This window comes from Puma concolor, chromosome A2 (genome assembly GCF_028749965.1).
Source record: "Puma concolor isolate L17-30 chromosome A2, mPumCon1.1.hap2, whole genome shotgun sequence".
Classification (NCBI taxonomy): domain Eukaryota; kingdom Metazoa; phylum Chordata; class Mammalia; order Carnivora; family Felidae; genus Puma; species Puma concolor.
In genome coordinates this window covers 5,619,540-5,643,322 of record NC_141668.1, presented here as the reverse complement: position 1 = coordinate 5,643,322, position 23,783 = coordinate 5,619,540, and the positions used below count along the sequence as shown (strand labels likewise).

The window sequence follows — 23,783 nt, the reverse complement described above, 5'->3', positions numbered from 1 at the left end:
CGTGCTCTCTCTCTCTCTCTCTCCAAAATAAAATAACATTAAAAAAAATTAAAATACGAAACATGAGCTGAAGTCTGCCTTTCATTGATTTCGTGAAATATGTTATAAACAAGACGGTGAGCAGGAAGGCTGAAGATACCTTAGGTCAAACAAAGGCCCCTAAAACAACGCAGGCTCACCTATCGGCATGCGGTTTTGAGCTATCTAGTTTACTCTTCCACGTTCCGCCCATAAAAGAGACCGCAACACAACCCGAGCCCCCCGCACGGAAGTTTTGAGGGACTCAGACACGATTAAATATCTTGAAAGCTGCGGAGCACTTCACAGGCGGGCAGGATCGTCTCACCCTTCAGGCGGCTCTGAGCGCTGGCTCAGACTCCGTGTGCCTCAAGGACATCGTGGGGAAAACCCGCAGCAGCAAAGCCTCGGCGACGGAAGGGCACCTCCTCTGGCTGGCTGCCTGGGCTGTGCATCAGGGGACGGCGCCGGACGGGCCTGGCCGGGCAGGTGTTGGGACGTGTGCTGGGAGGGGCTCGGCTGCGGTCCCCACACCCGATCTAGACCCAGAAGTCAGAAGTAATTGGGACAAAACCCTGCTCGTCAGCCCTAACCCTCAAAGCCCAGGCATTTCTTTTTCTCTTGAGCGAAGAACCAAGGGACGTTGCTCCTAATAATTTACTCTTTTTAACCACACACACAAAGAACGCTGGTTCTCAGCAGCACTCTGCGATGGGAGGGCAGGGGGTGCTATTCAGGGAAGAACACAGACTGCCGTGGAGCAGGTAGCTGGAACAAGAAAGGAGGTGCGGAGGGTAAGAAGAGGGCAGTCAGAAGCCCTCACGATCCAGAACCCAGTCCCTGTATCTCAGTGCTGGCCGGCTGGATATGCTGGCGTGCATCACGGGGCAATCTGGTGAGGACCCGAAATCATCTGCAGACGGTGACGTTGTATTTCGTATCTTTTGGATAAGAACACTGCAAAGTGCACAATGTACCTAACACTTAAAAAGATGCATGGTTTTGGTGCTCAGTGGTTTAAGTTTCTAAATTTCTAAAAAATTTTTTAAAAGTTTACTTGTTTTGAGAGAGACAGAGACAGCATGAGCAGGGGAGGGGCAGAGAGAGAGAGAGAGAGAGAGACAGAATCCCAAGCAGGCTTCACGCTTTCAGTACAGAGCCCGATACAGGGCTCAAACTCATGAAATCGTGAGACCAGGACCTGAGTCGAAACTGAGAGTTGGACGCTTAACCGACTGAGCCACCAAGGCGCCCCCTGAGCCACCCAGGCGTCTCGAGTGGTTTAAGTTTCAAACATCTACAACGTTGACTTAAGTGGCTGGTTCACTTCTTGATATTGACAAAATATAAAAAAATGCCATTCTATAATTTAGATTGTTCGTTAATTCGGATTGGCCTTATCCCAAATTAGTCAGATGTTACTATACTCACTGACATCACTCACCTCAACTCCTTTCTTTTCATGAAAAATTTTTAAAGTTTATTTTTGAGAGAGAGAGACAGTGTGAGTGGGGGAGGGGCGGAGAGAGAGAGAGAGAGAGAGAGAGAGAGAGAGAGAGAGAGAGAGAGAGTCCCAAGCAGGCTCCCATACTGCCAGCACAGAGCCTGATGCGGGGCTTGATCTCATGAAACTGTGAGATCATGACCTGAACCAAAATCAAGAGTCGGATGCCTAACTGACTGAGACCCCCAGGTGCCCCATCAACTCCCTTCCTAACTAAGGCATTATTCTAAGAGGGTGATAATGGCTCTTGGGGACGGCTACTACTATTTTTCATATATAAAGTGCAGATATACACATAGTACATAAATAATATATGGTACATCCGTTCTATTAAAGTTGCATAGGGGCGCCTGGGTGGCTCAGTCAGTTGAGTATCCGACTTCAGCTCAGGTCACGATCTCACGGTCTGTGAGTTCGAGCCCCGTGTCAGGCTCTGGGCTGATGGCTCAAAGCCTGGAGCCTGCTTCTGATTCTGTGTCTCCCTCTCTCTCTGCCCCTCCCCCATTCATGCTCTGTCTCTCTCTGTCTCAAAAATAAAAACATTAAAAAAAATTAAAAAAAAATAAAGTTGCATGGGGGTGATTAGAAACAAATGTCTAAGAAACCTCTTTGTGGGGATGATAAAAAGAAAAGGTTGATTAATTTAAAAAAGGAAAGCAAAGGGAAATTGGAAGGGGCACCTGGGTGGCTTAGTCCGTTGAGCGTCCGACTTCGGCTCAGGTCATGATCCCACAGTTCATGGGTTGGAGCCCCGCATCGGGCTCTGTGCTGATGGCTCAGAGCCTGGAGCCTGCTTTGGATTCTCTCTCTCTCCCTCCCCTCTCTCTGCTTTGGATTCTCCCTCTCTCCCTCTCTCTCTGCTCCTCCCCCTCTCTCACTCTGTCTCTCTCTCTCTCTCAAAAATAAATAAACATTAAAAAAAGAAGGGAAATTAGAAGATGTGGGGGAGTGCGTATTCATCATCCACCACGATGAGACAGTATACAAGCTTTGACATTGATAAGCCACATAATAGCTGAATATGTACACAATTTTAAAAGGTCACATTTGGGTTTGGGTGGAGTGGCATGGGAGATCACTGCCTTTCAGTATCTATCATTTTGAACTGGTTTTTTCCCTCAATCATGCGATTGAAGGGCTTCACTGAAAACTAAAACGTAAAGAGGATAAAACAAAATGAAATACAAACAAGAAAATCTAGTAAATGGTGATCGGTATCTCCAGCAGGAAAAAGTAGCAAGGTGCATTCTCAGTAAATTGCTTCAGCAAGAGCTAAAAAAAGAAAAGAGAAGTGTTGAGAAACACCGTTGTGAGCAGCAGCGTGAAGAAAGATCACCTCCTGGCATGCATGCCATCTGGCTTTTATCTCTTATCGCTGGCCCAGAGGCGGGAGATTAGCTGGGAACATTATCCAGCCCTCCCCCAATGAGGAGAATGTGCTAATTCACCAATGTTCCAGAGGGTGGCTTCCTGCCCTTTAGAGGACTTGGTCGAGGGTCCTCGCAGGATCAGAGGGTAAGGAGGAAGGTGGGAGGTTCTCCTCACAGAGGCCTAGGAGTCACAACAGCAGCACAGCAGTGTGTCTTTATAGATGTCCCCACTGAGCGGAAACGTTGGAAAGAAACTAGACCTACGGCAGTGGAGCAAGGGGGTCTGTGATAGAGTATGAAACTTAGAAATGATCCAGAGAATCTGCTGTCTTTGCTCTCCCCTCACTGGAGGCTTGAAGGGGATGGTCAGACCCTGAGTCAGCCTGTCATGACTTGGTGACAATGAGGCAGTCCCCTACTCCATCAGTCTGTCCTGCCGTCTCCTCTCCCGGGAGAGAGTCGCTCCTCAGAATCAATGAGGTGTGGCCACTGGCACTTCTCTGCCGCTCCCCACCCCCCCCAGCCCCCACTTCATTTCAAAAAGTCTAGTGTCCAGGTATTTTCGGTCATCAAAACTTTGCTGTCATCAAAAGTAGTAGCTTTTGTACAGCAAAGGACACGATCAAGGGGTGAAAAGGCAGCCCCCGGAAAGGGAGAAGAAATCCACAAAGGACGCATCTGGTAAGCGTCTACCACCCGGGATGTCAAAAGAGCTTCTACAATCCAGCGACAAAAAGACAACCCAATGAAAAAAATGAGTAGACTTGGCCCCAAAGAAGAGACACAAATGGCCAACAAGTGCATGAGAAGATGCCCGATGTCCTTAGGGAATGGCGAGTCAAAGCCCCCGTCACCACCTCACAGCCACGAGGATGGCCACAGTAACAAGGACGATGACCACAAGTGGAAAGTTCCAAGCGCTGGAGAGGATGTAGAGAAACAGGATGCCTCACACAATCCTGGTGGGAACACACAACGGTGCAGCCGCCATGGAAGACTGCCTGGCTATTCCTCACCAAGTTAAACAAGGAAACGGCAAATGACCTGGGAACTCCACGCCTAGTCTCTACCCAAAACAATTGAAAACAGGTGTTCAGACATGAACTTGGACGTGAATGCTCACAGCAGCGTCGTTCACAGAGGCCAAAAGGCGGAAACCACCCAAAGCGTCCATGGACAAACAAGACGTGGTCTGTCCGTACAATGGGACATTATTCATCCACGGAAAAGAATGAAGCTCTGATACCTGCTACGTTGTGGATGAACCTTCAAAACAGTATGCCCCATGGAAGAGGCCAGACGCAGAAGGTTACATTTTGCATGATTCTACTTACGCAGAGTTAGCAGAAGAAGAAAATCCAAAGAGACAGAACACAGATGGGTGTTGCCCGAGCTGGGGGGCGGGGGGGTGGTGGAGGTTGGGAGTAGTGGGTGTTAGGTTTCCATGCGGGGCGATGAAAAAGTTCTGAAACTAGGTGGTGGTGAAGGTCACACGGCAACGTGAACGGACTTAATGCCTCTGAACGGTACGCTTTAAAGTGATTAAGAAGGCAAATGATACGTTGTGTGTATTTTACCACACAAAAAAGAGTCAAGCCATGCGGATACTAGAGGAAAATATTCGTGAATTCCTCGACAATCTGGATTTGGGGGAAGGCTTTGTACTGATGTCTAAGCGTTTTTACTACCGTCCAAGGGCCATTTCCGTGTCTCTTGAGAACCCTCTATTCGTCCATACGATGGGACGGTTGTATGGGACGGCTGCCATATTGGCTCAACGATATCATCTGTGTATTTTTTTCTACAGCCACATAGCACTCTGCTGTGTGGATGTACCTTCTTTCTTGGATCCACCTGCTCTCCTAGATGTGAGCATGTCTCCAGTGTGTCTGCTCAGAGGACCTAAAAGCAGCGATGCTCCAATAGCCCCGAGCACATTTAGCGCCTAGATCCTATTTCTAAATACTACCGGCCACTGGACGTAACGAGGGCCCTTTGGAGAAACGGCTGATTCCAGGCCAGGGCAGGGAAAGGCCACGATGAGGCTCGAACACTTTGCTGCACCAGCAAGTAAGGCAGTGTTTCTGCCACAACAATGGGGACGGTCACAGGAAACAGGGACCTGCCTGAGGGGCTCCTGCTGGCCAAGTCCGGGACAACTCAAACATCCAAATAGGATTGTGACAAACCAAATCGTTGACTGAAACAGGAATCCGTGAGTACAAACATACATATATGTCCACACACACACACACACACACACACACACACACACAGAAAAGGAGATTTCCTTCCTGAGTGCAATTCCAATCAATCGACATAGAATTAGCGATAAAATCAGACCATATCACCTTTTGGCCACCACCCTGGTCATAATTCAGGCAAGGCTAGTCAACCGGTGCTAAAACTAGCAAATGAAGAGGCGTCCGGGTGGCTCAGTCCGTTAAGCGGCTGACTTCGGCTCAGGTCACGATCTCACCGCTCGTGAGTTCGAGCCCCGCGTCGGGCTCTGTGCTGACAGCTCAGGGCCTGGAGCCTGCTTCAGATTCTGGGTCTCCCTCTTTCTCTGCCCCTCCCCTGCTCATTCTCTCTCTCTCAAAAATAAACATTAAAAATAAAATAAAAACCTAGCAAGTGGAAGTTTGGTGATAAAGAAGGTATTTACAGAACTCCCCAAATCACTTCCCATGAAATATTTATTGCTTACAAAGGGAAAGATAATAATTTAAAAAAATGTTCACTTATTTTTGAGAGAGAGTGAGCGAGCATGAGTAGGGATGGGGCAGAGAGAGAGAGAGAGGGAGACAGAGATTCCCCAGCAGGCTCCATGCTGTCAGCAGAGAGCCTGACGTAGGGCTCGAACTCACGAACCATGAGATCATGACCTGAGCCGAAGTCAGACGTTTAACTGGCCACCCAGGTGCCCCCCAAATAGTAACTTAATTGGGATCTTACTGTGGCAGACGCTTCCCTTAACCAAGTGATTAGTAAGCATCAGCAGGGACGGGTCAGAGTGACATCACCTGCTTCCCACTGTGATGCCGGGACAGGACACGAGACGCGGACACTGCCCGACCAGGGAACCCGCATCTAGGCGTAAGGACGTGTCAGGCCAACCCCACGTGAAGCGGTCTACACAATGAACAGCTTGTGGTCTTGGAAAATGCTGAGATGGTAAAAGACAAGACAGAGGGTTGCTCCGGATGAAGACAGTCGGAGGAGAAAGGAGAATCAAATGCAATGCTTCACTGGGGGTTTCCTCCTCCAAAAGATGTTATTGAGATAATTTGTGAATGGTGAATAAAGCCTGTGCTTTAGCGAATACTACCGGATGAATGTCAATTTCCCGATTTTGATAAGTAAACTCTACTTTGGAGAATGTGCTCATTTGAATGAAATACGCACTGAAGTATTTAGGGGTAAAGGGACATTATGCCTGCAGCTTATTCTCGATGGTTCAGATTTCATACAAACACGTGCACAAATATTTACATATTCGGTGGGGGGCGGGCGGTGGGATACAAGCCAGTGTGCTAAAATGTTCGCGCCGGGGAATCGGGATGAAGGGTACGTGAGAATTCTCTGTACTATGTTTGCAACTTTTCTGTAAGTCCGAAATTGCCAACATGAAATGTTACTTTCACCGAGGAATTAAGAAAGCGGCGCGGCCAGAACGCAGGGTCCATTAGCCTCTCCCCCCACCGTGGCCCACCATCACAGTTCTCCGAGGGAAAGGAGACTCTTCTGGAAACCTCCCCTTGCCTTTGCCCAAAGAACAGCAACCTCCCCTTATAATAATAACCCGGCAGCCCAGCCCAGGCTGGCGCCCTCACTGGCACCTTTCAGGGACACCTGCATGATCGCCAGCAGAGGGCGCTCTCCCAGGGGACCCACGTTAGGTGCCAGGCCACATAGCTCTGCAATGTGTTGGCTGAACTTTTCAGGAAACTTGGATGCCACGCATACTTTTCCTTTCTTTGTGGGTAGGCAAGATGAGTCACGTTTTTCTGAAGTCGGCTCGGCCCCAGGATTCAGTCTCACCAGCTGCCCCGATCCAGAAAGCTCCAGCAGTGGCTGGTGAGCCCTGCCCTGGCTTTGGCTGAGCCGGCGGCTGGGTGGGGAGGGGGGAGGGCGGACTGAGGATGGGATGCGGGGCGCAGGAGCACAGCCAAGCCAGGGAAAGCCTTATTTAGCCAGGCGCAGCGTAAAACAGACCCGAGACGGGAACTGGCATGCGGGACTCGTATTTGGGGATCAACACCCGCCACGAGGAAAGCAAGGAGGCAGGCTTGGGCCTCACGTGACACTGAGAGGCCACGCAGACCCGGTGAGGCCCCTACAAAGAGTTCGGGAGCTGGGGCGGCCCCTCAGAGCTGCCCCGAGGGGGGCGAGGGGGCCAGCCCTCCACAGCCACGCCCTGCCCAGCTGTCAGGTGCGGTCCTGCTTCGGAAGGGGAGCGACGCTGTGGGGAGGGGGGGGCTCTCCGTCGTTGTCGCAGCCAGCAGCATGGGGACCGAGCCCCCTCACTTCTGAAGGGGAAACCAGGAGGTACGGCAAGGTGTCTGTCCATCACTGGGACCCAGGGTGGCGGAGGCCAGGTGGGCTGGCCATGAGATGAGCTCAGAGCCAGCCAAGGGCCAGGGTGTGGACGACGCGGCGAGACTGGATTTGCGGGATGGAGAAGGGGGTGAGACGGGGACGCCTGGGCGGGGGGGGAGCTCAGTCGGTTCCTGCGGGCCGCCTGCTTTTATAAATAAAGATTTATTGGAACGCGGTTTACATTTTGTCTGTGGCTTCATGTCTACAAGAGGCGTGGGGTGGCCCACAAAGCCTAAAATATTTGCCACGTGGCCTTGCACGCGCCTCCACCCGACGCCGGCCCCGCCTAACCGTGTGCCCACGACCCTGAGCGTGCCACTCAGGCTCCGGTCACGTCCCTGTGCCTACCACGGGAAGGAAGGGCCACGCAGATGAAGCGTGCAAAGGACGGGCTGGCGGGTGTGAGAAGAGCGCGTGTGGGAGGAAAGAAAACCAGGTCCCGGAGGCCAGAGGCGGGGGCGAGAGGGGCAGCTGGAATTTGGGGGCGAGTGAATAAGGTGATTGGGGGTCGGGGTGGGGGAGCGGCCAGCGTCTGCCTGCTCCGGAGCGTGGCTGGGAAGGGAGAGCCTCAGGGCCCCTCGAGGCACGTTGGAGGGCCAAGTTCCCCTCCTGGCCGCCCCCCCTCCCCAGGCCTCTTGCCGCTGAGGTATGGGCACCAGCTGCACAGGTCCTGGGACGTCCCCTGAGAGCGAGGTGCAAAACCCGGCACGCAAATGATGCCCAGGGAGCGATCGGCAAACACGGGAATCTGCACACGGGGAAGCAGTGGTGGGACCACATATCAAGGACATCCTAGAGCTGACTCCTGTCAATGGAGGTGACACTGAAGTTTCCCTAAGACCCTCTCGGCTTCCTGTCACCACAGGGCTGGGGGGGGTGCGCGGGAAGGGATATGCCTGGATGCATCAGCCACACCCAGGGGCAGAGCACAGCACCCAGGGCTCACCGTCGCACGGTGGCGTCCACTCAGGGGCTGGCACCTTGCTGTGGGTTCTCACTTGCGCTCCTAGCGGGTCCCCTGCTCTGCTGGGCACACAGGGACCTGTCCCCGCAGCCGTGACGCCCAGACTTCTTTCTCAGCTGGCTTCTGGCCCTGGGTGGCATCTCTGACCGTGGCCGCTCCCCATCCATCCAGGCAGACCAACCGCCAACCGCGGCTCCTGGTTCCAGCCCCCACCCTGCCCCGGGGCTGCCCTCCTCCGTCCACCTCTCCGACCCAGGAAAGGCACAGGCTTCGTGCTCATCTCTGGTTTGCCTCCCTGAGTCCCGCTGAGCTTCTCAGCAACCTTCTCCCTCACCTTTATAACCACACAGCCATTAAGTTCTGGCTGTTTTAAATACACGGATAGTTCGGTCGCACAGGTAGCCGACTGACCTGTAACGAGACCAGATTCCTCAAGAGAACGGAAGACCGAGAACGGTCGGTACAGACGTTCTGCACAGAAGCCAGCCTCGAGTTCCAGACGCAAGTGCTGGGGGACGAAAGTCACTCTCTCGGACCCCTGTGTGCGCGGGCACGCTCACAGGCTGGCGGGCTGCCTGGCGTTGGCCGGCTCCGAGGGTAAGGCGAGGCAGGGGGTTCTCGGCACCGGGAAGCCCTTGGCATGTGAATCAGAGACTCGAGGCTCTAAAGTTCATTCCTTCGCACACAGTACAAAACCTCTGGCATTTTACGGGAAAACAAACTTTTATTTGAAAAATCAACTCAAGTTGCCGGCAGAGAAAGGAGAAGCTGTCTGTGATCCAAGATAGACATGGTGTGAAAGGACCAGGAGTTTTCCAAGTTAAATAAACTCCTCTGGAAAGCTCATGCGAATTTCAAATGGCTGGCAGGGCACCCTTTGATTCGGATCCACAGACAAGGAGCCGGGTTGTCGGAACTGAGACGTAACCTATTCCGGGAGGACAGTCACCCGTGGCGGGATTTTGGTATTTTGGCTTAACGACCCACCGAAAGTTAACTTTATTTGGGGTGTTCAAAGTCCACGTGACGTCGGTTGCAGCGGTGAGCCGGTCCTGGAGAGTTCGAACGTCTACCACGGCTTGTCTCTGGCAAAGCCCCTGGAAGTTCCCAGCCAGACCCACTTTGCAAGCGTTCCACAGCCATCCTGCGCTTCATGACCAGCGAGGGTGGTATCTTCTGAAGCGCAACCCCCCCAGCTGCGCCCCCCCCCATGAAACCAGCCGTGTGGGTCAGAGAAAGCACGCTTTTAGAACAAACGGGCATCGAATTGGAAATAGAGGGCAGAGGCCAGGGTCGACGCTGGAGAAAAACAAGCTTGTTCTGGATTACCGCATACGACGTGTCTCTTGCTGGGGGTCACCGTCAAAGACATCCCAACCCATGCAGCCTGGGATGAAGCTTCTGGCCTCGCCTTCACGCCCCGTGCGGTAAGTTCCTCCCACTGGGCCGACGCACACTCCCTGGGTCCCGGGATCTGCCCTCCACCTTTTCCTCTTTGCCAGTCCTCCAGATGCCACGGTCGTGACCTTGAGTCGCCGTCAGCGTAATGAGAGTAGGTGGCTGCCCAGGTCAGCGATTTTCAATGTGTTTTTCTGGTAGGACAAAGATAACATTCCAGGGCCCGGGTCGGGGGCGGGGGGGGGGGGGGGCGGCGCTGACTTCCCTCCATAGCCGTCACTCAGTGTAGACTAGTGCCCACGTATGACAACGAGATACCATTTCTTGCTCAGTGGGGGGCCAGCTGCCAAAATGCCACCCTGTCTGAGACCCCGAGAGCCATGACTGCACGACTGTGGGGTTCTGAAGAGACAACTGCTTCCGAAACGTCTGGCAGGAACTCCTCCTCAGTTATACACTAAATGTGCCAACCGCGCCCGAAATACGGAAACTTTCACTTCTGTCATGTACATGCTGGTTTGAATGCCTGTGTCAGACCTGTCCCTGCAAGCTGGTCTTGGTCTGGGGTGGCGGGGGAGAGGGTAAGGCATTGTCGCTCTCGGAGCCAGGAGCCCCCAAGGGGAAGAAGACAGAAAAGGGAGCCCCGGGGGACCCCAAATGACTTTCCCCTTTACAGTGTGCTGGGGACTAGCCCTTTTCCTGCAGGTTACGGCAGCTTTTCATCCTTCCTCTAGATACATCTGCTTACCCAGCTGCGCCCTCCGCCCAGACCCCCGTGCTCTCCTCAGGGAGGACCACAGTCAGAGGCCTCGGGGCGGGGGGGGGGGCACACTGTTGCTTAAGGCTCTGCCTTAAGCGCGTGAACCTGGAAGAGTGTGGGGGAAAGTAAGAGGCAAGCGAGTGGAACACAAAACACACGATCTTCCGGAAGACAGAAGGTACCCGAAGCAGATCGGAGGGGAACACGGAGCGCGCAGATACTTAAAATAACAGTTGTATTTCTGAGTTCTGGGGGACTGCTCACGGCAAGCTTGATCTTAAGGTACAGCTTTCTGGAGATGGCAGGGTTTGAGGACGTCTCAAAGGAGGCGGGAGGCCACCAAGACAGATCTCCAGGTCTACTCCAGCGGCTCCCAGCTGGTCCCCCCCGACCCTCCCTGCCCAGTAGCCGGCTAATGCCTCCAGAGGGCAGGATATTTGCTGAACAACATGTGCTGACGATCGCTCAGCGAAAACCTGGAGTCCTGCCCTGGCCTGCAAGGCCCCTGCCCCGCCTCGCGGACCTCACCAGCATCTCCCTCCTCGCTCAGTTCTAGCCACACCAGCACAAGGCTCGGCAGGTGCCCCCGCTCAGGACCCCTGCGCCATTCCTCCCTCTGCGGGTGCACCTGCCCAAACGCCCGTCCGGCTGGTCGGCTCCCCGGTTCTATCCCACTGTTGCTCGATGCCTCCGTTTCCCATGGCCCAACACGGAACAGCAGCCTCCAACCCCTATCCATACGTCTCCTTTTCTCTCCTCCCTAGAACGTAATCCCCACAAGGGCAGGAGCTCACTGGCTGTATCCCGGGTGCCTGGCACATAGCAGGTTCTCATTAAATACCAACTGAGCAAATGTAGTCAAAGTGAAATGATCCCCCCCACCTTCAACCCCCCTTAAAAGGCCTGGTGGGGGCTGGTCAGGTGTGAGGTCCAACCGTCTGCTCAGGGACGTCAGCTTTCTTCTGTGTGGGCTGTGCATTTGAAGGTAGACTTCCCAAGCTGGGAAAAACCAGGCAGGGACAGCGAGCGAGTCCTGCCTCTGTCCTCTGGGCAGAGCCAACCGGCTGGGGCATAAGGCTCAGCACGTGAGGCTGTATCGCCCCCTAGTGGTCACTCGGCCACAAAGCCAGAAAAACCCCAGAAGCGTGCGGTGCCCGATGGGGGGCTGTTAATGGAACCCAGATCTGCTCTCTCACCCCCACATTTTTCTATGGAAAATCAGGTTCAAACGAGCATTCAGAATATGGAGGCAAAAGGGGGACACAGAGTAAACCCGTCTTGTCTTGAACGCAGGAGAGATTTAACACGGATGGCCTTCACTCGGCTCTGTAGTTCGAGGTCGACCGGCCGCCCGGGGACTTTGTTTTTTTTTTTTTTAATTTTTTTTTTCAACGTTTATTTTATTTTTGGGACAGAGAGAGACAGAGCATGAATGGGGGAGGGGCAGAGAGAGAGGGAGACACAGAATCGGAAACAGGCTCCAGGCTCCGAGCCATCAGCCCAGAGCCTGACGCGGGGCTCGAACTCACGGACTGCGAGATCGTGACCTGGCTGAAGTCGGACGCTCAACCAACTGCGCCACCCAGGCGCCCCACGCCCGGGGACTTTGGACCCACGGCGGCCATCCCTTCAGAGCCTCTCAAGTCATTGAACACAACGTAGGAACTTTTCAAAAGTAAACTTTTTTTTTTTCTTTTTTTAAGGAAACAGTGGGAGGAATGGCATATAGAAAAAGTGAGTTTACAGAAGGCAGAACTCTCACAACCAGACCGGGCCCAAAGTCGGCCTGATAAGCGTGTTCGGTTATCTACTTTGTTGAGGGGGAGCTTGGGAGGAAAAAAACAAAAAGGCTGGGAACCGACGTTTCTGTGACGCTTTTGCTCACCTGCACTGGGCACTTCCCCCGTCTTAAGACTTCTGCACTGCTCTTGGCTGGCTCAGTCGTGGTCGCCTTATGGGACTTCTCCTTCCCTCACCATCCTCCACAAAACAGCACCCCCATCTGCCTCTGTACCCTGCTCTAGTTTTCTTCATAGCACAGGGGGAAATTAAAGACTGTGCTTCAGTTCTCCTCCCGCCCCCAGCCTTCCATCTGGAACATTCCCAATTGTTCAGCATTGCTCTGGTTGCCATCCGGATGAATCTCACCTCTGTTACCAAAGAGACGCGTATCAGTCAGGGTCCGTTACTGGCCTATACCAGAAAAACATAACTTAAAAGAGACTAGACCACAAGGACATGTGTCATCTAGCATGCTAAGCTCAGTGATGTAAGAGGATTACGTTCCCACCTTCTTGTTCCGCCATCTTGCATGTTGGCTATGGTCACAAGATGGCCACCGTGGCTGGAAACCACAAAGTAAGGAGAGGGAATTAGTTCTCGTGTGTCTCTTCTTTGTTGGGGGAGGTGCGTCTTCTTTGATTCCTCACAGAGTTCTCCTTACATTTTGTTGGCAAGACATAGGTCCCGGTTCACCCTCCAGGCCAGTGGCCCCGAAGCCAGGCACTTCCCCAATGGGAAAGGGATAATTCCAACTGAATCAGACCAATGGGAGGTCCTGCTCTGGGGCTGGGCCCCGAATAAAACCAGGCTCCGTGCAGAAGAAAGGGGAGGGGCAGCTGTCAGACGGGTTATCAGACTCCGCCAACACGTGGTAGGGACAGGCCATGCACTGGAACTTTGGAGAAGGAGGGGCCAGCGGACAGGGGGCAGAAAAGACAAGAGAAAGGGGCTGCACGTAGCAGCTGAGGGCAGCATGGCCGCCTCCTGAGTCTCCAGAGCTCGAGACGATCTCGGCAACAGGCCGGAAAACATTTCTCAGAACGTGCCTAATAGAGGAAGGGGGCTCAGCTATCTGACAGTATTTACGCAGATGTGTGCACACGCTCTAACATATATATGTACGTGTGAGGACCAAAGAGGTGCAGAAGAGACTGTATCGTGGCTCTTCAGGGCCCCAGGGAGGAGCCACCACTGAGAGGCAGGGTTAATTCAGTGAAGTCAGAGGCGTGGCCTGGTTCTTCTCAGGAGCAAAATCCGGGAGTGCTCAGGCAAAGGACGGGCCACACTGTGCTCAGCACCTGCCGCGTTCAGACCAGATGAGCTCACACACACCGACGGCACTACCAAGCCTTGGGACCCAGAACAAGTCACTTTTGTCAGGGATTAGCAGCCGTCTTGCAGACCTGACCTTGAGCCTGAGCTCAGAGCTCACTGATAAACGCCGTGGCAGCCACCTGCAGAAACGCGCTTCGTGGTGCGAACAGGAGGTCCCCACCCGCAGCAGCGCGAGTCCCCGAACAACCCGGAGGGACCCAGATGGCCTCGGAGTGGGTGAAGGCAGTACTGGGGAGACAGACAGCCTTGTCGGGGCCACAAGGACAAACGGAGGCGTCCCCCAAGCACAAGCCCGGCAGTCTAATGGAGAACAGAAGCCGACACCAGCGAGGGACACAGGCTCACATCCCTGGCCTGTCACAACCCGCCGGCGTATTGACATTGGCTCCTTGCCTCTCAGCCTATAAATGTGCTCATCTCTCCTATCTTAAAATAGGCCAATCCAAAACTTCCATTAACGCCAAGCCACCCACTCACTCCCAGTCTACCTTCACACCTCAGGATCGGCTCAGGGGGGCCCCAGCAAGAAATGAGCCCAGGTTCTCAGGGGTTCCACGTGAGAAGGGTTTCTCTTGCTCGTGTCTCCGTCCCGCCCAGGAAGGCGGCTGGCCCCGCTGCCCTCCCCACTGAGGCACCGGATCCAGGCCCCCAGCCTCCGACACCCTCAGCAGCCGGCTGTCTTCGCCTCCAGCCTTGTAGACGCACACGGGCAGGAAGTGATGTCCTGTCCCCGACTTTGGTGGAAACCCCTTCACGTGCAGGGAGGGGCCGGGAGGAGTAGAGGAGCTCACGCCGCCTTTGGGCACCAGGTATCTGCCGCCCCTCCCTCCCCTCCCCTTCCCTTCTGACCCAAACACCTTGAAAGAAGCCATCTCTGTCTCAGTCCTTGGCCTGGTAACACGCTCTCCTTCCTTCCCCGGCTACTCAAACTGCCCTCTTGGAAAGTCGCAGTGACAAAGCACAACAGGAACTATTGCCTAGGGGCGCCTGGGGGCTCAGTCGGTTAAGCCCCGACTTCCGCTCAGGTCATGATCTCACGGTTCGTGGGTTTGAGCCCTGCATCGGGCTCTGTGCTGACGGCTCAGAGCCTGGAGCCTGCTTCGGATTCTGTGTCTCCCTCTCTTTCTCTCTCAAAAATAAATAAACATGAAAAAGTAATAATAATAAATGTATTGCCTCGCAGTCTGCAGGCTCAAAGTCTGAAACTGAGGTGTCAGCAGCTCCCCCTGAAAAGCCGCCAGATCCTTCCTTGCCCCTTCCAGCTTCCGGTGCTGCTGGCAACCCCTGGCATCCCTCAGCTTCTAGAACCACCCCACCGGTCTCTGCCTTTGTCACGTGGCTTCACCCCGCGTGCCCGTCTTCTTACAAAACACAAGTCATGTTGGATTTGGTGCCCACCTGACTCTAGTAGGGCTTTATCTTAATTACACCTGCCATGGCTTTATTTCAATCAGGTCACGTTCAGAGATGACTGGGGGTTAGGACCCCAACATCTCTCTTTGGCGGGGACACAGTTAAATCCACAAAGGTTATTATAAGGGTTAAGCGAGCTTGTATATTTTTATACTCTACCGAACAGTGCCTGGAATAAGTTACTCATTTCACCTGAGTCTCCAACTAGCCCTTGCCTGACAACTTGACTTTAATGCCTTTCTCTGACCCCCGTATCCCTGCCCCGCTAACCTGACCCTGCCCATGGCATTTGCATCTGGACCCAGTGTCTTCCTAACACGATTGGACAACCTCCTCCACGATGCTTTTGCGTGTCTGTTGTGCGCAGAGCCTGAAGGCTATTCGTGTACCTCCAGGAACTTCAATAAAACAGCAATTTCAGACCCCATCTCAGGCCCTTTCTCTGGGACACCACGTGAATAGCACAACAGAGCACGACGCAGAATACTCAGCCCCCTCCCGCAAGTCTTCTAGAAAGATCCCAAGATGCCATCATCAATTCTCACACACGCTCAGCCGTTGAGGGTGAGGAAGCAGCTGGCCGTAGGCCTGAAGTCTATGTTCTAGAATCACTCATGGCAACAACAACGTTTACCAAAATCCATGCGGGAAGCTGCTTGCAAAAAGGGGACATTTGGGGGAAAACACTAATTGGTGGGAACCTGGGAGGGTGGTGTGGAGTCTGGAGGTGGGAAGTGAGGCTATAACAAAACTCACGGGCCAGAAACCTGCCTCCCCCTCTTGGGTGTCAGAAATGGCCTCAGGGACAGAAATGCCTCAGGGCTGGTTTGGTGCTCCCTACCCCAAACTTCTTCATTTTTTAAACTTTTTTTCTTTATTTACTCTTGAGAGAGAGACAGGGTGTGAGCAGGGGAGGAGCATAGAGAGAAGGAGACACAGAATCTGAAGCAGGCTCCAGGCTCTGAGCCATCAGCACAGAGCCTGACGCGGGGCTCAAACCCACAGACCGTGAGATCATGACCTGAGCCGAAGTCGGATGCTCAACCGACTGAGCCACCCAGGCGCCCCTCTACCCCAAACTTTTAAAGCTCATTTACAATCAATAATGAGATCGGTATCATGGCTGTGTGTTGGCATTTCTACTGTCATATCTTTATCCTGACTTTTGAGCCAAAACATCATTTGCCCAAAGAGATCCCTTTACAGTTAGAAAATCCGTCCGCAAAAGCCAACGACGGGGGTGCCTGGGTGGCTCAGTCGGTTGAGCGTCCGACTTCGGTTGTCAAATTTCCAGGACCCTTCCCCAGTAGGAGGTAAAAAGGACCTGATTTATCTGAAGGCTGGTGGTTACTGAGAGGCTAAGCCACCAAGGGCTTCAGATACTCAGTTTCACAATCAGAAAATCTTTCTTCAGGATTAAGCCAAAACGAGGTTTTTGTTTCTTATGGAAATGTAAACTACCCGAGAGAGAGCTCTCCCTTTGAACAAAACGCACGCCTCTTTCCTCTCCGAAGGTTTGGAAAGAAGCCTGGCCGATAAAATCTTGAATCCGAAGAAGAGAGGGGAATTCTTCTAGAAATGTCAGGGGGAGGCGCGAGGTCTGGGCTTTCCAAGTTATAATGACTGACATCAAAGTGTCCACCGGGGTGAGAGAATCCAGTGAGTTCTACAGTTCTCTGTCAAGCGGAGCATGCTATAGACGTGGTGTGACCAGATCTGGCCCAATTTCAAAAGCATTCATGAAGGAAATGAAGGTTTGTGTCCTCATAATTCATAGCCTGCCTTGCTCCACAAAGGATCCGGGGCACTTTACAAGGAGACAGAAGATACATCTGGATATTGTGAGTTCAAACTAGGGTGGGAAGACGGGCTCGAGACTTCCGGGGGGGGCACAGGACCTGAATGAGGAAGGTCTCACATCTGCAGACCTCGGCCAGCTTGAAGCCGTCTACCCGGGTGCGGGTGGGAGCCAGCCGCCCCGTCCCGGGCACCTGTGGCCAGCCTGGTGGCGCCCCCTGGCTGCAGCCTAGAGAATGGACCTCAGGGCGCCCCCGTGATTCGATTCCCATGCTGAAGTTACTTCCAGGAGAAAGCGTGCCCTTTGCCAGCGGAAGACAGAAATCCTGGAGAAAGACCACAGACAACTGAGCTCAGGACAAGCTGTCCCACCTGGGGCTACCGCTGCTAGAAGGCAGGAAAGAATGCGCTCCAGGGACAGACCAAGGAAGGGATACGTGCTGGTCCCTGTGGGCACGGGTCCTACGGGAGCCTGAGATGGAGACTAAAAAAGGTGTTCGACGGGGCTTGCTGGAAGGTCACCGAGAAGCCACAGGCCGGGGCCGGCGGCTGAGGAAAGAGCTCCAGGCTGGCGGGTTGGCGGCTTCTTCCCTCCGCAAGGCGGCCTGGGACCCAACGTCCACCTCGGGAGGCAGAGGGCGAGGCCCGATGATGGACGGACGTGCATGACAACTAAGAGCAGCTGCAGGGCCTGAGGGAGCCAGGGACGTGGCCTCCGTGGCAAGCGGTCTTCTGTGCGAAGGCCAGAGGGAAACCTCTCCGCCGGCCGGGCTCCGAGGGAGCATCGGTGTGCGTGCGTGCGTGTTTGCTTTTTTGAAGCGGTCTTCCTTCCGTGGTCAGTTTTCATTTGTCTTTCCTTTATCGTCGCTGCGAAGAGTCGCGCTTCTCCAAGCCGCCGAGACCTCTCGCTGAATGCGGGCAATGCCCCGTCTTCGGAAGCGGCAGGCCTGAGAGCCCAGGCCAGCGGGCGGACTCACCGATGAACAAAGGCAAGGGGTTTGTTGGATGCCCTCTAAGTGCCCAGCGCCGTTCTAGACACTGAGAAAAGAGCCCGGGACGAAACAGAGGCCCTCGTCTCACAGCGCGTACGTTCTGGAGGGAAGGGCAGCCGAGAGAAGCGATAAAGACCCGCTATCTGCAGCGGAGAAAAAGCAGTGTGATGTGGAGAATGCTTCTATTCTGTGCAGGCGTCCGAGGAGGGCCCTTCCAAAGAGGAGGTGTTGAGGGGCTCCTGGGGGCTCAGTCGGTTGAGCGTCTGACTTCTGCTCAGGTCACGATCTCGCGGTCCGTGAGTTCGAGCCCCACGTTGGGCCCTGTGCTGACAGCTCAGGGCCTGGAGCCCGCGTCGGATTCTGTGTCTCCCTCTCTCTCTGCCCCTCCCCAACTCACACTCTGTATCTGTCTCTGTCTCAAAAATAAATAAACATTAAAAAAAAAAAAGAGGAGGTGTTAAGGGGCAGGGTGGGAGCTGGGGGTGCGGTGGTCTCCCCTGAACACAGGAGCACCCCTCTAGAGGTGTCCCTGCCCCTCTGTCCTCCTCAGAACAGTAACTGAGCTTCGGGCTCTGGTCTCACTGCCCAAACTCCCACGTCCCGCCCAGCTCAAATCCACCTTCTGGAGTCTTCCGTTCACTCCCTGGACCCTATCACGTACCTAAGCATTGCTCCCTCGGATAGCTCGTGCTTTTCCCACGCGGATCATCTAACTCTTCTCTACCCAGACCAATGTACCGATGCTCTCAGCATCAAGCCTGCAAACTTCCGGGGACGGTGAGAAAGGCTGTGAACGCTCCCATCGCGTTTACACACATATTTTTGCACCCTTTACAAAAGCCTGACACCCCAAGATTTTCATCCACTTTTCGGGGCGTTTAAGTAACATGTAAAGTTTCGTTCCACATGGAAGTGAGTTTGGTGCAAGGAACAACCAAGGAAATACCTCTATTTTCCTTTCTCTTCAATGGCCGGCTATTGTCCTATTATTGGCTTATATATTCCTAAAATCCCCTCCTTTAAAGAAGAGTCTTCGTATCTGGGTTAAAAGTAGATTCGGGAGTTAAGCCACCTGAGTTCAGATCTTGGTTCCACCGCTTACCAGCTGTGTGGCCTTTGCTCAATGACTTGCCCTCTCTGTGGCTCAGTTTTTATTTTGATAAAAATGGTAAAAATACGACTTTATAGGGTTTTTTATGAAGATTAAAACAATTGTTACATAGGACACACTTAGAATGCATGTAATAGGCATTTGTAATTATTTACGTTTATCAGGCAGAATATTTACATTATAATAATTAATAACGATTAGAAAGCAAAGTTTAGTGACGTGACATTAAGCCACTCTTGAGGTCCTGCCTTGCTGACTGTGCGAGATTGTTTTACTATTATCTAAAAAACTTTGGGGCGCCTGGGTGGCTCAGTCGGTTAGGTGTCCGACTTTGGCTCAGGTCACGATCTCACGGTCCGTGAGTTCGAGCCCCGCGTCAGGCTCTGTGCTGGCAGCTCGGAGCCTGGAGCCTGCTTCGGATTCTGTGTCTCCCTCTCTCTCTGCCCCTCCCTCCCTCATGCTCTGTCTCCCTCTCTCAAAAATCAATATTAAAAAATTTTAAAAACCTTTAAACTATTATTTGAATTCAGGAACATACTGCCATGGGCTTTCCTTCCCTTTCCTCATCTCCAAAGGCAAGATCAAACTCTGAAAAAAATCTTTCGAAGGTAAAGGTTCGCTGTTCTGGAAGCTTCTACTGCCACCAGGCCACTTCGGATTTCTTGAGGTGCTAGACAGGGTCCATTCTGGACCATAATGTCTCCACTGCAGCTGCTCGATCCTGCCACTGCAACGTGAAAGCGGCCACACTCCAAAGAAATAAGGGGGTGTGACTGTTTCAATAAAGCTTTATTTACAACAACTGGTGGCAGGCCAGAGTTCGTCCCCAGGCTGTGGTCTGCCCACCAGTGTATGAGAGGAAGAGGCAAAAAAGCAGATTATGGTTTTGGGTGGGGTAAGACCCTGACCCTCAAGAGAAACAGGTTTGCTCCTACATAGTGGGGCTGTAGGCAGTACGAGAAAGACCCAGAAGCCCCAAGACATGTCTCGAATCAATGTGCCACTGGACCTTAGGCCAGAGGTAAATATCGGTGGAAGACTGCAGCCACGCTACGGAGGCAGCTCCTCCATGAGACAAGATCCTTCTAGAAGAGAGCTTTGGTTCTCTCCCCTGGGCCAAGAACGCCTGCCAGCCTGGGTACCCACGGGTGCCAGGGCCAGATGTACCATCTGGAACTGAAGCTCCCACCTAGATTCCCTTCCTCGTTCTCGGAGTGTCTGAAGACCGAATTATCTCCTTTTCCTTTTTTAGTTCCCCCTTGAAGAGGAGCGTGATCGTTTCTGTCTTCCTGCTTCCTTTCCCCCTAACAACCGATCACGGTGTTTATCCAGCTTGCGTGTGTATCCGTGCCACCCGGGAGGCTGCTGAACTTTTAGGTCCTGTGCCACCCTGTGGGCCCTAAGTCACACGATAGAGAGGCAGGCGGCAGATAGAACTCGAGGAGGCATCACCTTGAGAGGGTGGACTCGGAAAACATCCTTGGTCGGTGGTTCAATGGCAGTAGCATGGGCGGGTGTCCTGGGACCCGGTCTTCTCTGGTCTGAACATCCCTTCCCAGAGAGCTTCTGTGGAGAAGCCAAGCGCCCACCCCCACGAAATTAATGCTTGTCTTTAGGAGCAGCTGAAGCCATTCCAAAGCTCTCCTGAGCCCCTTCTGCAGCTGCCTCGCCAGATGGTAGAAAGGAGCCTTGACAAGCAATGCCTACTCCATAGCATCTTATGAGACGGACCTTTGAAAGAGTATCTTCCGGCCAAGAACATGGAAGAATCCTTTACAATGCCGAACAGAAAAAGGCAGCAAGGGCTCCTGCTTCCCAGGGAGCTGAGAGTCTGGCCCTTGTCCACTAGCCAACATCCCACCCTCCCAGACCCCGTATCGTGGCTTCTCCTTTCTACCTTCAGAAAGGACCCTGGTCGTAACAGGCTGGCCACTCCACACCCACAATATCGTCTACGCCCCCAGCCCGTGATGTGAACTGTACATCTCGGCTTTTCCCATACAACCTGTGTCCTGTCTTGGAGAGTGTACCCCAGACTCATGCCTTCCCAGGAACCTCAGAGGGTGACCTTTCTGAAAACAGGGTCACTGCAGATCCCCTCACGCTAGAGTCGGACAGACGGGCTGCTAATCCAATATGATTTAGCTCTTATAAGAAGAGAAGAGCCTCACGGACGTAGACACAGGCGACGATGGACGCAGAGACAGAGATCGGAGAGATGCTTCGACAAGCCAAGGGACACCGAGGATTTCTGGCAGCACCCGAAGCCAAGAGGAAATCGCGGAAGATTCTTCTCTAGACCCTTCAGAGGGAGCACCGCCCTACCGACATCTTGATTTTGGACTTCCGGCCTCCAGAAACGTGAAAATAGACATTTCTGTTGTCCCAACCATCCAGGTTGGGGTACTTTGTTACGGCAGCCCCAGGAGCCTGATGCAGCCTCGTTCTGTCATAACCAACGGAGGCTTGATGCCACCGTTGAAGAAACAGGACACGCCGATGAAGATCTGATATCCCCTCCTCTTAGAGGACATTTGAGAATTTCAGCATCTCTGTCAAGGAAGCTGGGGATGATGCTTCCTAGCATGCAAGGACATCGGTGCTGGGACACAGGCCTCCCTCGTGGGCTTTGTATATATAGTTCCCAACTACATGTTGCCCCCCTGATGTCCCCTGGAGGGCCACTGTGTCATATGACATCTGTGAATTTATGCTTAGGTCTGCTCATCGAGGGGGATGACTTCGGGGGTACTGGCAACAATATCCCACACCACAAAAAAAAAGGAAAAGAAAAGAAAAGAAAAGAAGAGAAGAGAAAAGAAAAGAAAAGAAAAGTGTTCCCCACCCTCTCCTTGCAAATCACAGAGTCTGAATTTGCACCGCGTGCCCCGGCCTTGCAGATAGAGTATCGCTTTAGCCTGCAGGTCCTGAGTGCAAATGCAGGCTGGGAAGAGACGACCTCAAGTCACTGCCCTCCCCAACAGGAGCTTTCTGTCATCAGAAAAACTCAGAAGGCGCGGGGCAATGCGCTGAGACACGGGGGGGAGGAGAAAAACTCCGTCTCCTTTACAGGTTGCCTCGTGCATTTCCGCTTATGATCAACAGTGCTCCGCGGAGAGTATTTTCTCCTCTGCTCACAAACACTCACGAGCCTCGACTCTCTCTTAAGCATACGTTTCCTTCCCTTGTTTCTCTAGATCAACCCCAGGTGCCCAGAGCCCAGAACAGAAAGTGAGGATCTGTCAGAAACAGGGACGCTCAAACCCCACGAAACCAGCCACGGGCCGCGAGGGCCACCTCTGGCAGACCACAGCACCGCTGATTTCAGGGAAGGCTGCCGGCCAGAGTGTCTGCGGCTGTCCTCAGAAGTCACACTGTGAGTACCGGGATGCTTCTGGTTAGCCTCGAACCGACGCCTTAGTACAGGGAGAAAGTGACAGGTGGAAAGCGGCAGTGTTCCGGGGCGACGGCTGTTCTTGGGGGACGGCCACAGACATGGGTACTCAGCACCAAGTCACCGACAGCCACCCAGCCAGCCTGGGCGCCCCGCGAATGGCACCGTGGCCCCGCGGGCCATAGGGAAGTCCCCGGCGGCCCGGCACCCACCTGAAACAATAGCATCAATGTCTTACTTTTTCTGGAGCGGGAGAAGAACCTGATGCCCCCGGGCGAGGTAGACGGGTTGGAGTTGGGGGAAGGTTCTTTGGAGGAGGAGCGAAAGATCCCGCTGAAGCTCATGCGGCGTGGGGAGCGCGGAGGGGACTCCTGGTAGGCGAAGGGGAAGACGGTTCTGGGCGAGCCGGGGCTGGCCTTGGGCCTCACGGGAGCAGACACGGGGCTGGAGGGCCGGTGCTGGGGGCCTCGAGAGAAGAACCCTTTGGAGGGGCTGCCCGAGCCGCAGGGGCTGTCCACCTGGGGAGAGACAGACACACAGAGGGGTCACTCTGAGCACGGGCACTCAGACCTCAGCCCCGCACCAGACGCGTCGCGGCTGGACCGGTCCCTCCCCATATTCACCGCCACCGGGCTGCACCTTCGTGGCACCCCGCCCCAGAGACGGCCCCGAGCTCTTCTACACGCACCGGGAGCGACCCCACGGGCCGGAGGAAAGGACCTGACCCAGGGTGGCCCGTCCGCACCACCCAGGGCTCCGCTGACCTCCACCCAGCCCTCTCTAGAAGGGGCTTCCTGGAGCAGACGAGCACGGAAAAGGCAGCGACCCCTTTATCCTATTTGTGGGTCTATCTCCTGGCGTCTACTTCTTCACGCCTCACGTCTGTCCTTCTCGAGGTCTGACTACCCTGGCACGATGGTCTCTTGGCCCTCTTCGAAGGAGGAAACACAGGGGCGCCTGGGTGGCTTGGTCGGTCGACCTGATTCCGGCTCAGGTCGCGATCCCAGGGTCACGGGATCGAGCCCCGCGTCAGGCTCGGTGCTGGCAGCAGAAAGGCTGCTTACGATTCTCTGTCCCTCTCCCTCTGCCCCTTCCCTGCTCTCGCCCTCCCTAAAATAAATAAGTTAATAAATAATTTAATAAAGAAGTAACTTAATTCATAGAATTTAAAAAAATTCAGAGGAGGAAACGTATACCTCTAAGGCCTGAACCACGGCCGGCCTGGGGCTTGAATTCCTCCCCCCCACCCCAAGCTGCTGTGGCATTAGGATGACTGGGGCTGGTGACAGGGCTCAGGAAGGAAGTTAACAAGGCCCAGTTCGCTGGTGACCAGACCTTGTAGTTAC

General features: G+C 53.8%; 1 protein-coding gene across 3 annotated transcripts in view; it reads right to left on the bottom strand.

Annotated features, from left to right (window-relative positions):
- Positions 1 to 23,783, bottom strand: part of PRKAG2 (protein kinase AMP-activated non-catalytic subunit gamma 2) — a 258,651-nt gene that overhangs the window by 156,702 nt on the left and 78,166 nt on the right. For all 3 annotated transcript variants that reach the window (XM_086685881.1, XM_086685892.1, XM_086685901.1), the window contains exon 3: positions 22,676 to 22,955. In XM_086685881.1, coding sequence (XP_086542007.1) covers positions 22,676 to 22,955 — 280 coding nt within the window. The remainder of the gene's footprint in view (positions 1 to 22,675; positions 22,956 to 23,783) is intronic.